This window comes from Plectropomus leopardus, chromosome 22, assembly GCF_026936395.1.
Source record: "Plectropomus leopardus strain MGB_pleo_1.0 chromosome 22, ASM2693639v1, whole genome shotgun sequence".
Classification (NCBI taxonomy): domain Eukaryota; kingdom Metazoa; phylum Chordata; class Actinopteri; order Perciformes; family Serranidae; genus Plectropomus; species Plectropomus leopardus.
This window is the reverse complement of record NC_142197.1, coordinates 24,273,103-24,287,944: the sequence shown is the minus strand read 5'-3', so window position 1 is coordinate 24,287,944 and position 14,842 is coordinate 24,273,103. Positions and strand designations below refer to the sequence as shown.

General features: G+C 39.8%; 1 protein-coding gene across 4 annotated transcripts in view; it reads left to right on the top strand.

Moving 5' to 3' along the window:
* Positions 1-2,062: 2,062 nt before the first annotated feature.
* braf (B-Raf proto-oncogene, serine/threonine kinase) overlaps positions 2,063-14,842 on the top strand; it is a 30,757-nt gene continuing 17,977 nt past the window's right edge. Inside the window, exons 1-10 of one of the 4 annotated variants that reach the window (XM_042511092.2) lie at positions 2,063-2,239; positions 8,944-9,045; positions 9,159-9,446; positions 9,533-9,636; positions 10,322-10,402; positions 10,735-10,837; positions 10,947-11,095; positions 12,900-13,019; positions 13,192-13,351; positions 14,660-14,699. In XM_042511092.2, the coding sequence (XP_042367026.2) occupies positions 2,084-2,239; positions 8,944-9,045; positions 9,159-9,446; positions 9,533-9,636; positions 10,322-10,402; positions 10,735-10,837; positions 10,947-11,095; positions 12,900-13,019; positions 13,192-13,351; positions 14,660-14,699 (1,303 nt within the window). In that variant the 5' untranslated portion in view covers positions 2,063-2,083. The remainder of the gene's footprint in view (positions 2,240-8,943; positions 9,046-9,158; positions 9,447-9,532; positions 9,637-10,321; positions 10,403-10,734; positions 10,838-10,946; positions 11,096-12,899; positions 13,020-13,191; positions 13,352-14,659; positions 14,700-14,842) is intronic. The other 3 variants (XM_042511094.2, XM_042511093.2, XM_042511095.2) reach the window with 3 other exon arrangements.

The following is a 14,842-nucleotide window of genomic DNA, read 5'->3' as shown; positions in this document are numbered from 1 at the left end:
AATAATTTCTTTGTAACCTTTTCTTGCTGATGTTTGGGCCATTTCTTGTTGCTTCATCCTGTGATTTTGAAAGACACCAAGCCAATTTTGCTCAGCTTTCAAAGGGTTAACCTGAATTGTGGAAAAAATAATTTGGAGAGCCAGACATATTCAGAATATTCAAAGTAAACCTAAAATGAGGAATGCCACATTGCTTTTTCTTCCTGCTATCCAGAAACGCTGCAGTAAAACAAAAACACAGTGCACACGTGTTGGTAATGACTTGTATATTTCATATGGTTTTATCAAACTTTGTAAAAAAATAGACTTTTGGTGGTCAATTTCACAGCTTACAGTGTGAATAAAAGCTTGGATGAACAACTGCTCTAGGCCCCGACAGGCCTCAGAGGTCACACTACCTGTCGAGCACAGCTTGTGATTAATTTCTCATAAATTTGTCATATATATATATATATATATATCACCACTACACTACAATAAAAACCAAGAAGAGCCCTGCATTATCAGCTGGTGTCTAGGTCCTGTCTCATGCATTGATGGTTAAAATAATAGTTTCAATCATATCTATTGTCATAAAATCGGCAGAATGAAATTATAAGTGATAAAGCACCATCTCCACCTACAGGAGGGTTGGAGACTCGCAGCCTGCAGGATGGAATCAATGCTTCCCTAATCTCTGCAAAGCTTGTTGTGTGGCTTTGCGTACTCCTCACTGCCTTCATCCTCACCCAATATAATATTTGCCAGTACTAGGGAGATATGTTTTTTTTTTTTTAATTACAGATAAGCTTCACTGTTTTCTTAGTAATAAGCAGAAACCTGTGTAAACTGTGTAAAGCAGGACCCCCTCCCTATGTAGTCAAATGGTTCATTCTAAGGTAACGGAAACTAATTTATTTATTTATTTTTAGGTAATTATACACTAATGAAATCATAGTCTTGAATATTACGTCTTCATTGGCCACAAACCCTACGCACTGGAGCTTTTTATTTTTGGATAACCTTTGGCTAAGGGACTGTTTGTTATTTGTGGGAATGGTGCAAAATGGGTAAGGCAATTCAAATTATTTTTGAGCATCAGGGAGAGTTTTACATTTGATTTTAATTTAGCTTAGGGGAGGGACATTCAACTTAAAAATGTTGTGCTTTGTGTTTATTTTAAGTCAATCAAGTCAAGTCAAATGTATTTGTAAAGCCCATTATCACACATCACAGTGTGCCTCAGAGTGCTTTATAGCATACGACATCCCTCTGACCTTTGACCCCCACATCAACTAAGGAAAAACTCCCCCCCAAAAAAACTGTAACTGGGGGAAAAATGGAAGAAACCTCAGGACAGAGCGACTGAAGAGAGATCCCTCTTCCAGGACAGACAGACGTGCAATAGATGGTAAATAATAATTTTAAATCCTGCAATGTTTAAAAGGCACGTTTACTTTAAATAGATACAAATTCACACCATTTACTCTAGGCAGAAACTGTAGAATAGACATTGCTTATTTAAAACTAGTTAATGGGTTACTCTCCACCACTGATAAAACTAATAATGACAATAATAATAATGTCAGTATAATTACTGCTATAAATAAGTGTGTGCCTTCTTAACAGTAGTTATAGTGTGCCTGCATGCCAGTCCACAGCTTGGCTGGGAGCCTCGTCCTGTCTCTGTCCTTCACTCCCGCGCCACCCCCTCATCAATAACGAACAGTCCCTATGATTAAAAAAATGAATTAATTTGCCAATTGCATGTAACTAATTACTCCCTACCACTGATAATGTAATAATAATAATAATAATAATAATAATAATAATAATAATGTGTTACTGGTACAATTAACACATTATTATTATTATTATTATTATTATTATTATTATTATTATTATTATTATTATTATTATTATTATTGTTACTGATAAGTATTTTTGTGCCGTGTTAACAGTAGTAATAGCGTGCTTGTGTGCCAGTCCACAGCTTGGTCGCGAGCCCCGTCCTGTGTCTCTGTGTCTCTGTCTCCCCCTCCTGTCCTCAGCACCAGCCTGCGTTTCCCTCTATTATTTTCCACTCAGTTTCTTGCAGTTTAAAATGGCGGCGTTGAGCAGCGCCGAGTCCCCACCGCCCGTCTTTAACGGAGACACCGTGGAGCGGGAGCCGGGCAGGGAGCGGGGCCTGGAGGAGCTGGGAGCCGGCCTGGACTCCTCCTGCACGTCGGGGATCCCCGGAGGTCCGCAGGATGAGGAGGTAAGCGGCACGGCGGCGGGGGGGCAGCGGGCTGGGAGCTCGCGCAGGGGACACGGGCTCGGAGCGGAGGTAATTGGATGTAAATGTTCAGGAAACACCGGCTGGGAGACGGGTCGCGGGGGATGCGGTGCAGGGGGCGAGACGGCGGACGGTGCGGGAGGTTTGGTGCTAACGGCGGGCTGTCCGCGAGCCGCTTCTTCCGCCGGACGGGAAAAATGCGACAGATGAAGGCGAGCAGGAGGGGAAGGTTTTATTCGGCGGAGCCTGTGTTTATTTCGGGCCTGCTCTGTTCCATTTGCTCCTGGCTTCGTCTTCCAGGCTCACTGCAGCTGTAGCCTGGTGCGCCAACACAGCACACACACACACCGCTGTTGACGCAACAAACACACGCAATTACAGCGCTTTTCGAACGCACAACAGCGGATTGTAATGCGGCCAAAGTTTCATTTTCACCAATCCGCTGATACCTCAAAGGGATGAGGATGATGATGAGGAGGAGGAGGATGGTGGTGGTGGTGATGATGGTGATGATGGAGGTGGAGGCTAACTCAAGTCGTGCTTGTGTTTTTTTTTTCTTCTTCTTTTTTTTTTGAGGTGTGATTGAGCTACACTTTTATTTAGATTACAGGCTTTACAATCACCGCCCCCACGTCCACACACACACACACACACACACACACACACACACTCACACACTCACACACTCACACTGAAGCATCAGTCAGGCTGTGACCTCATCATTTAATACACAGTGACCATGTATCCGAGCCTGGAAATCTGTCTCCAGTCTGCAGGTCAGAGGCCTCACTGCTACATCACATTCATTTTTTTAAGTTTTTCATCCACAATATCACTATAAATATATCATTCAAACACAGGCGATGGTGTTCCAAACATAAAATGACATATGTCCCATTCTGTGACCTGTCCCTTTCACTTATGTGGCCCCTGGCCTCGTTTTTAGGCTCCTGTATTTCTCATGTCCTTATTAGTTTTCTTGCGGACATGTCACTTTGACAGTGGCATAGTTTAATAGTCTATTTTCGGGAGCATGAGAGCTCCAGAGGGATAATATAGTCGTGCTAGTATACTGTGATTTTTATGGCATATCCATAGAGTTGGAGGACAAAAGTCAGATTAGGGGTTGCCAAATATTTTTTTCAGGGCCGATATCAATACCGCTTATTAGTAGTCAATGAGATCGCTAAATTAAAATAAAAGAAAGAAAATCTTTCTGTCAATATTTAGGATTTGGAGTATAACAAACTGCGACATAAAACTTGATTTAAATGCCTTAAGCAAATGTTTCAACTGAAACTGAAACATTCAGCATCATATACAGCAAGTTCCCAGCAACTTTTTTATAGTCAAGTAAAATTTAAATCAAAAATGAGAAAATAAAAAGAGCTCCCTGAAGTTTCTCCCACTTTCTTTACACTTAATAATGTATTCATTTAAAAAAAAAATGAATTGAAATTTTTTTTAATGTATCAATTTTATTGAATGTTTTTCAGATAATCTGCAAGATTTCCACTATCGACCATAATAATGTCCAGGCCAATAATCTGTTGATCTCTATAAAAAAAATTGTTTATGTCTGTGTTGTAGAGGTTGACGTGTTCTTTAATCCCAAGTATGGGCCGAGCTCCAAAAACTGTTCTTGCAAAACAGCCACTTCTGCTTGGAGAGCCTTCTTACCTGGTCAACCACCACATTTACCTTCAGCCGACAGTTTGTGGTGTCCAAGTCCGACTTGAGGCGAGTTTGAACCCATCAGTTGTCAGTCTGATGATGAGAAGCTTCTGGGAGCAGCAGACAGTACCTGAGTGGTGGTGGTGTAGCCCCCCAATGTCTGGGCCCAAACTTCCTCTTTTGTGCTCCAGTCATTTTAGCTTATCTCTATAAACTGATATTTGTTTATTAGAGATGTCAATGATCAACTGTTATTCAGTTAACTTGCATATGTATGTAGAGTCTGTAGACAACTGGACAAGATTTTGGCATCGGAAGCATTCTGGTTTCTGTTTGAAGTCTGAGTAGTATTGAGTGGTAGAGACGTTACGCACTGGCAGATGTACCATCACAACCCATCAACTATCATTTGATGACCATTTAGCTTTTTTTAAAAAAAAAGTTTAATTGATCTGAATTCATATGCAGTAGGGGTTTCCTTTAAGGTTTCTTTTTTCTTTACATAGAGCATAAACCCATCAAAAACTGGATAGTTAGAGGTTAAGAAAAATAAGAGGCATTTCCTTTTCCTTTAAACCTGAGGTAACCCTGATGACATCACTGTGACATAATCAGGGTTATTTTCTCAGACTTGTCAAAGCCCCAACAGAGCTGAGAGATGACTGTTTTTACAGTAACGCAATGTTAAGGAGTAAACTTGTGTAAGTGTGAAATGGTTGGGCTTCCCTATTGATTTACTTTTCACTCACTAATGCATAAAATAGATATTATAACACTCTATTGGTACCATGTCTGCACATCAAGAGTGTAACCTCATACAGATGTTGTAATTTTGAGTTTTCAGAGGGGTCCAGTGCACCATGTCTTCTCTTTTAGGAAGAACCTATGATTAGACTAGAAATCAGTAAACTTAAGTTATTAAATCAAACCATAGCTTCAGCTGTTTTCAGTCTATTATCGATAGTTGATGATGGATGGTGGGAGAAACTTTTCCAAAACTATGGTGTCATCTCCGTCAACTAATATCTACTGGAGGTTATATTGTACCATAAGAAAACCGTTTTGTTCTTTGACATACACATTGCTCGGTTCTTTGACATAAATTGGAACCAGTGGGTTTGCTTGTTTGAATAATAATACCTCACCACTGGCCATTTTCAAAAGCATCACTTTTAACTTGACTTCTGTCCTTCCAGACAGCCATTGGTTTCAGCTCATTGGAGATAGATATGAAAATATTGAAACTTGCTGCAGATGGATGGTCCATCACACTGAATATGTAAAACCCTTTCAACTATTTCCTAAAAGCTTTAGTCCCAGTAACTTCAGTAAGGTCTGAACTCAACAGCTATTCATTTTGATTGATTTGCAGGTTGTTTTCTTCATGCAAGCAATGAATCTGTTGTAAACAGTGAAAAATACCTGGTATAATTTCCTAGAACTCAGTGGGACTCCTCAGGTGTTGTCTAACAGCATCCATTACCCAAAGAGCTACAGCTTACTGAAACATAAACTGGGAAAATTTGTAAATTTTACATTTACATTTTAATATTAGACAAGCTAGCAACAGACATTTTTTGGTGTTTTTGATTTAGAAGATAAGTCAATCAAAATGGTTGCTGATTCATTTTTTTGTGCATTGACTAACTGATTACTCAACTAATCATTGCAGCTCGGAAGTCCAGGAACTATTGCAAATTTCCTCTCAGGGCCTTGTTTTCTGCAGTGTATATCCTTTGTTGCTGTTGTGAGTTTTTCAAAATGTCAGTTGTTGATTTTTGTGCACAGACTTACCCCAAACAGTTCTTGCACCGCTGGACAGTACAACCTCCTGAGCAGGGACTTGTTTGAGGGTAGGAACTCAAATTCAAATTCAGATTAAGTTACAGAGTTCCTAAAAGAAGTTCTTGGAAGAATTTCTTTGCTAGAAAATCACTGATAGTCACCAAGACTAAATATTTACTATGCTGGAAATCTAGATAGATTTTAAAATTGTCAAGTCAATTTTATTTAGACTCCATCATCACAAATTATAATTTGCCTCAGGCAGAAACCTCACGAAGAGCAACTGAAGAGGGATCCCTCTTTCAGGCAGACTAGGCCTATATCAGCCTAACTAGCCTGAGCCAGCCCTAACTATAAGCTTTATCAAAGAGGAAAGTCTTAAGTCTCCTCTTAAATGTGGAGACGGTGCCTTCCATTGGCTGTCGATTAACTTAAAACCGTTTTGGGAAAACTTTTGCACAAATCCCTACCCTTTTCTCGCTAATATGATTGTTCTAAATCCATTATTCATTACATTATTCATTCATTCATCCATCCAGTGATTCAAATCCCTGATTTTGATAGACACTGCAAAGAGAAGTCCATACCTTCAATTATAAAGTTATACATGGTATAAATACCATGTAAATTATTACATTATAAATCAGTCAATTTTACTTTAGCATTAAGTTATTCATATCTCATCATGAATTCATTTTGTGTTTTTATTGCTTTTTCTAAAAAAATGTTTGCAGATTTGCAATCTTAAGTCTTAAAAATGCTCAACAATGGGAAATAGGATATTATGAACCATTTTTTCTGACATTGCATCTCAAAATAATTGGTAGTATCTGTTTTTTAAATAATGTACAGAATTTTAACATCAAGTATATCAGCAACACTCACATACATTTACAACATCCAGTGAAATAAAAAATGACGAAGCTTTTTTCAAGGAATTGATACCTTTATAACACACACACACACACACACACACACACACACATATATATATATATATATATATATATATATATATATATATATATATATATATATATATATATATATATATATATATATATATTTTATGTGCTCCATACTGAAAAGTCACCAACTTTTTAATGTGAATGAAAAAAGTTTTATATTGAATAAATCATTTGGGCAAAATTGTCCATAACTCTTAAGTAATTGGTGTTAATTTTTTTTCCAGTTTTGGTAACTGTAAAATTGGTTGTAAATTTAATTGAGTGGAATTTAAAAATTGTTAACTTGCTTGAAGCTGAAGGAACCCTGGCTCTGATCTGAGAGAGTGGCAGAGAGCGTGGTTAGACTTTGTCCCTGTCTTTGTCTCTTCTGCAGTACTGTTAGGACCCCCAGACAGGCTCATGATAAGAGGTCTAAACATAATAAGAGGATTCAGGAGGAGATGAAATCAACATTGGTTTATTTACAAAAAAAAATACAAGCTACATCCACCAAAAGCTACCATCAAAAGGCTGGTGGGCCGGTCAAAAAGAACCAAATAAAAAAGAAGTGAAGACACCCAGAGCAACCCACAAAGGGTCGTAGGATCTGGACTCTACCCTCTAACCTAAAACACCAAAAAAACTAAACCTGTCAGAAACAAAGCAACGAAAACAGGACTACCAGCTGATCTGATCTTCCTGCCCTGCTCTTTATGGGTTTCCCTCAATCAGGGTAAGCGGCTCCATCTATGAGGGGAAGCACACACCAGTTAGGCCACCTGTGACACCACGAAATGTATAATACCACCGCTTTCAGATGGCACAATTGTGGTCAATTGGCTTTGGTAATGTTTTTGTTTATTTGTTCATCAGGAGAGTTTCTCCCTGCTCTCCATCCCTCCCTTTTTGTATGCCTACAAGCCATGTCAAATTCATTTTTAAGCACTTTTGGCCCAGAGTAGGGTAGGGGCATCCAACTTTAAATGGCTGTTCTTTTGTTTTTATCTTAACCCCCCCAAAAAAAACAGAAATAATTATTGGATTTTTGACGGTGCTTGAACACATCATTGGGGACTCTAAAATTATTATTTGTGTCATATGGGTTATTGAATGAAAAAAAGCAATGCAAATGAAACATAACTGATTCATCTTTGAATGATAAAGTATTCAAGTTTCCACTGCTCCTGAAAGCATTAGCCCTTTCTGTCATCTAGCTTGTTTACCGTCGATTTATCAAAACACATTATGTTCACTAATGTAGTTCCTACATGGTGCATGTCTACAAACTGTATGATTGTTCTGCCACCGTGAGGTGAATAAAAATATAGGAAAACTTGCTTGATTAACCAATATTATGTATATTAATTTTGTATATATATGAATAATTTTAAAGTCAAGTCGAGGACATGGATGTAGCTGCCTTACAGGGTCTTTTAGTACAACAAAACACTTACAAGACTTTCTTGTAGGGGACTAAAACATTACAATTAACTGTCATGAACTGAGAACACACTGAAATCGTGACAGCTATGGTAACTTTGTGAATCCGGTTGTTATTCTATGGTTACGTGACGTAAACACGATAGCGACTTGTCAGTGGACTAATATGCTATTGAGACAAAAAGTTGTTATGTTCCAGGTTGTAAACATGCTTATTTCTGCTTTAAAGTTGAGCATTTTAACTTGAGGTTCTCTGACATTGACTTGCTTTTGGAGCCAGCCTTAAGTGACCATTAGAGGAACTGCAGTTTTTGACACTTCAGCGTTGGCTTTATTTTTCAGCCCCAGAGATTGCTGCTTGGTCAGTAATCTCCTTGTTATTATGAGACCAGATCAATCAAATCAACTTTATTGCCATGTTTTGAGACCAAAACCATTGCTTTACCAGGCTGTAAACATATGATTTTTTGCTCTAAAGTTAGACATTTTAATATAGGGGTCTATAGAGACTGACTTTTGGAGCCAGTCTCTAGTGGCAATTAGAGGAACTGCAGTTTTTTGGCACTTGCGCATTGGCTTCAGTTTTTTGGCCCTGGTGGGTGCCGCTTAGGTCAAACCTACTATACTCAAACAGCCGACAGAGGTAAACTGGCGGTAAATATGACAGCAGATAAGCTCGCTAGCTGTGGAGCTAGCTCGGCCACCCCGCCTGTGATCTTCTGTGACACTAAATACGCACCTCAGTCAGGCAGATAGACTCTAGAGGCCTCTAACTCTGTTTGTTGATCATCTACTGAAGGCTATCAGTCTGTTTACATTGTTTACTTTGTTTCCCCACAGATCTGGAATATCAAACAGATGATAAAGTTGACACAAGAACACTTAGAGGCCCTTCTGGACAAGTTTGGAGGAGAGCACAATCCTCCGTCCATATATCTAGAGGTAAGATGGGTTTGGCTTAAATGAATCCATTCGCAGAAACATAAATCCTTTGTGTGTCACTTGCGGTATGGGAGCTGTTGAGTCAGTGCTCTGTGGTGTGTTGTCTCTGTCAGGCCTATGAGGAGTACACCAGCAAACTGGATGCCCTGCAGCAGAGGGAGCAGCAGCTGCTGGAGGCCATGGGCAACGGTACGGACTTCTCCTGCTCTCCTTCTCCCATGCCGGCCCTGCTGGAGGTCAAGATGGGAGGCTGTGGGGTTGGAGGGGGGGCTCAGGCTTTTCCATCAGCGCCCAACACCTTGGCTGTGCTGCAGACCCCCACCGACGCCAGCCGGGCCAACCCTCGATCCCCCCAGAAGCCCATTGTCAGGGTCTTCTTGCCCAACAAACAGAGAACAGTGGTACGTCTTATGTATGATCCTTTTTTAACATTGACCTACTGTGCTCCACCATGGCAGCTGAGTGAGTGCTGTTGTGTTGTGTTCAGGTCCCAGCCCGCTGTGGGATGACTGTGAGAGACTCGTTGAAGAAAGCTCTTATGATGCGAGGCCTCATTCCAGAGTGCTGTGCAGTCTACAGGATACAGGACGGGTAAGCCTCTGACAGACGTACTGTACTGCAGTCATCCATACACCAGTGCACATATACCAACTTAAAAATGACATGCATCAAGTTGGGTTTTGTTTTTAATCTGCACCATTTTTTACTTGCACTTTTTTGCTGCACCATTTTTTTAAACCTCACTATTTTTTCCATGCACATTTTTTTTCCATGCTCTATATTTTTTATGCACCATTATTTACCCTTACTATTTTTTACCTGCACCATTTTTTTTACCTGCACTATTCTTTCCATGCACCATTTTTTTTTTCACCTCCACATTTTTTCTCGCAGCATTCACCAGCAACATTTTGTTACCTGTATGGGTTTCTTACCTGCACCACTTTTTTTTCTTACCTGCACCACTTTTTTTTCTTACCTGCACCTTCTTTTACCTGCACTATTTTTTTTACCTGCTGCATTTTTTAACCTTCACTATTTTTTACATGCACTGTCTTTTTCACCTGCACCATTTTTTTCACCATTTGGTGTATTTGTCCTTTATCCACACTTCCACCACTGTAAAATTACAATAATGCACAGTAGAACTACTTCTAATAATTATGGAAACATTTACCTTTTTAAATCATATATCAGCTTCTTTTCTTTTATTTCATATAAATATTTATTCAAATTAAATAGTTAGTTTGTGTATATGTGTGTATGTGTCTGCCAGGATCAAAGTTAAGCATGGGGAAGATTGTGCCTCTTCAGTTGTATCCCCCAAACTTTGGAATGAGCTGCCTCGACACATTAGGTTGGCCGATACACTGCCTATTTTAAAATCCCATCTTAAAGCACATTCTTATTCATTGACTTTTAATACAGTATGATAGTTCTCATTGCTTTCATTATTTTGTTGTCCTTTTGACTTTTAAACTGTTAGCTTCTGTGTTGTTTCTGGGTTTTTTTTCTTTTTGACTTTAAAGCATTTTGTGCTTACAGTTGTTTTTTTTTTTGCTCTATAAATAAATGGGATCGGATGTTGTTGCTGCTGCTGTTACTTTTGAAAAGTTTTTGATGTGTTTGTTGGAGCAGTAGCAGTGGGAGTTGTAGATCTTTCCCTTAACTTTCCGCTTCCTGTTTCAGAGAGAAGAAGCCGATCGGCTGGGACACAGATATCTCCTGGCTGACAGGAGAGGAGCTACATGTAGAAGTGTTGGAGAATGTTCCGCTCACCACACACAACTTTGTAAGAACTATCAGAGAATATCACACACAACTCCAACGACAATAAACATGTTACAATAATTATTTTGCTCAGTGTCACTTGTTCCTGATTGTGTGTTTGTGTTTGGCAGGTGAGGAAGACCTTCTTCACTCTGGCCTTCTGCGACTTCTGCAGAAAGCTGCTGTTCCAGGGGTTCCGCTGCCAGACCTGTGGCTACAAGTTCCACCAGCGCTGCAGCACCGAGGTTCCTCTCATGTGCGTCAACTACGACCAGCTAGAGTAAGTCACTTTTGTGGGACTGTCTCGTCCACAGTGTGCCCAAACTGGGCTTAAAATACATATCTTCACACTGACGTCTTGCTACCTCATTTCTCCACAACTGCTCTTTATTTTCAAAGGGCAACTCTACAGTTTTTTCACATCAAGCTGAGTCTCTAGCTGCTGGGCAGCACTACTGCATGGGTAAAAATAAGTATTAAAATGCCTTTAGTGTATCCAGAAGAAGAGTGATAAACGTCCTCAAGTGATGTCACTTGAGTCAGCGTGTTGGGGCTGAAGAGTTTGAAAATGATAAAAATCTGGAGGTGGAGGAGTCAGAAATTAGTGAGCAGACCAGACCTTTGTAGCGTGCTTTTCTTCTCTGCATGAAGCTGCATGGCTCCAAGATACAGTAGCTGTTACTAGCATGACACACATGAATATCTTATTAAACTGTCAAGTTGCATTGTGGGTAATGTAGGTGCAAAGATTTGAGAAGGTGAAAGAATGTGTGTAAAAAAAAAAATAAGATTTCTTTTTTTTTTGCATGGGCTACCTGTGGTAGTTTTTGTTACTGTTGCTACACGTTGGTCTGACATGCATTGATAGCATCACTTGTCCCCCCCAGTTATTTAACTTGTTTTAACCATATTTAGTTGAACAATGTGTGCTATGATTATAAACTGAAGTGTAGTTGTTTTTTTCAAATTTGGCACAAACCTTCACTTGGACTCAACAATGAAATGTTTAGAATTTTGTGGCCACAGGTCAATGTCACTGAGTCCTCGTCTGTCTCATTCCCTTGAACACATCATCTTAAGAGCCCAATGAGGGATTCTTTTTCAAATTTAGCACAAATGTCCATTTGGACCTGAGAATAAACCAATTAGTTTTTGGTGGTTAAAGTCAAGATCACAGTGACCACACAGAACATGTTTTTGGCCAAGAATTCTTTTGCTAATTGTGACAAAATTTCCCACAACTATTTAATTGAATTAAAAAACAAAGGGATGACATTTTAAATCCAAGAGTTTAAAGGTCAGCTTCACTGTGACATCATAATGTACTGCAAACATTTCTGGACATTATTCAGTGTCACTGGCGTGATTGACATTTGGTCAGATACTGAGCTGGTGAAACTAATTTTGGGTGTCCACCTTGAAACTGTGCTGATTGTAAAGATCTTCAGAGCTGGCGGGGAAAGGCATACAGCTGGGCAGTGGCAATTCAAGTCTTTTAACTGTTCATTTGGAGTCCAAAAATATTATTGCCATGTGATGCATAGTCAGTTAAGTTCTCTTAAAAGGCTGCTTGAGTTGGTTGCCGGTGTGTACTGAATTGCTATCTTGCTATTGAGTGATGAGTCTGGTCTAGAGCTATTGGTCTACTGGCTAACTTTTCTGATATTTCACTCCTTAATAACGGTCTTGGCTGAGTGTACAGATGCTGGCTTGTGGTGTTTTCCAGGGAACAGCCAAGTTTCATTTTGTAGTTTGGCCAACTTGCAAAATAAAGGTTGATAACCCATCTAAATCTTAGACTGAGAAACCTAGTAACAAGACTGATTCTACCCTTAATTTCTGGTTAGAGGGAGGATGCAGTAGAGGGCATATGCAATGCTATGCTTTAACATGAAACTAGTTCGTCACGTTCTTCACCAAGCTCTGTGCTGTACTGCTGTGTGTCACATTACTTAATTATTTATTTCCATCTAGTATCTCGTGATTGAATTGTGGGTATGTCAGACTCCAGGCCAGAGCCAGGTTGTGTGAAGAATGACTGACAGAATATTAAATTTGTCACCTCAATGGTTTGTCTTCTTCAGCTTGTTGCTAGTGTCCAAGTTCTTCGAGCATCACCCATTTACCCAGGAGGAGGTCTCCTCAGAGGGAACCACCCCTGTGTCTGAGGCGTGTCCATCACTTCCCCCATCTGACTCCACCGGGTGAGTCTTCCATTATCACACTCCTCAGTGGAGCACAAGCAGGAGTCGAACTCTTCTTAATGTTCTGCTCGTGCTTTAAATCTTTGTTGTATCACTCTGAAAATGAGCAGAAATGTCTCCTGGAAGTCCTAAAAAAGTATATAATTTTCACTTCAAAACTTCATCTCTCCAGGTCTATATGCCACACCACTGTGTCCCCGTCCAAGTCCATACCCATCCCGCCCAGTTTCCGGCCCAACGAGGAGGACCACCGCAACCAGTTTGGCCAGCGGGACCGTTCATCCTCTGCCCCCAACGTCCATATCAATACCATCGAGCCTGTCAACATTGATGTGAGTCTGCTCCCTCTTTGCTGGACTCTGATAGCTGTGTGCCTCTCAACCATTGACCGTGAATAAGGACTCACTATCATGTCAGTGAAATCGGATTGTGCTGTTCAGCATGAATATTTGGCTATTTGTGCCTTATTTTCCGTATAAAGTTTTAGAGTTTGAACAGGGTTTGGCAGGACATTTAGAGTGACAGCAGCAGTTGTGGAATATACTACACAAGTCAAGTTAACCCTCCAAGCTAAATGTATGCTAACTATGCTAACAAGAGGTCAGAAATATTTCTGACAGTATATATCTAATACCTTCTTTTTCACAATGTTTTACATACTTAAAAGAACAAATGAATAATAATTTCCAACATATTGCTTTCAGGTGAAACCTGTTAAAACCAGCATGTGTTCAAGACTAAGGCTCCGTCCTAATACATCCCTTGCCCCCATAGCGCTAACCCTGCGTTTTGCGTGTTCATGTCTAGGGGTAGGGTGTCCTGGTCGGATAGAAAGGCAGGGCAAAGTGATAGGACTACATGGCCCTTCAAAAAAAGGTTTTTCAGAGGAAAATGAAGTCTCATTCAGTGAGAAATTATTGGTATGAGCATCAAAAGAAACTAACAAATAAAAAACTTTAATATTACAAAATCACTGTATCATCTTAGTTAAATATCAAATGTATTACCACCCTCTACTTTATAACAAGCAGAACAAAAACATTGCTAGTAGCATGCCAATGTCCTATTTGCTATGTAGCTAACTAGCTAGCTAACTAGCTAGCTACTTAACGTTACAGTTGTGCATTTTGACATATTTCCATGTCACATTTCCCAACTGTGATAAGAAATGATGCCCGTAATTTAACTTGAGTCCAGCAGTAAAGTTGCTGCACATGATAATGAAGCACAGTTCTTTTTTATTTGATGAAATGTTTGATTGATTGATAGCCTGATCTTTAGCATCCATGCTCTTATATCTCCTTCACATAATTGGCAAATGTCATTGTGATGACACCATTATTGCCGCAGTCTTATTTGTTTTTTGGAACGCCATTGACAACTACTGATGACATATCAGGGTCCTAAATTTCATTTAGACCCTGATAAACATTTAAACCACTACACCTTGTAACTCTGTTCTGTGGGGCCTCTTAGAAACAAGGGGTAGGGGTAAAAATAGGACATGGGGTTGGGCCACCTCACTTTGCGCCACTTAGACTAAATCTATTTATGTCCTTTAAACTGTGCAGAACAGTAAATTACGTGTGTGAAAATTGTTCAGGCTATAATATTAATTTCCCTTCTCCCTTTTTTTACAGGATCTGATTCGAGATCAGGGCTTGCCAAGGTCAGATGGAGGTAAGGATCACAGTAGGAGACTGGCTCATTCCGTGGCTTTTTTTTCCCACCATCCCGCGTCTGCGTGCTCTGGTCTTTTGTGTGTGTGTGAAGTTCAGACCCAGGAGCTTGAGTTAGTTGTGTGTAGTCCTGCACCCTGCCAG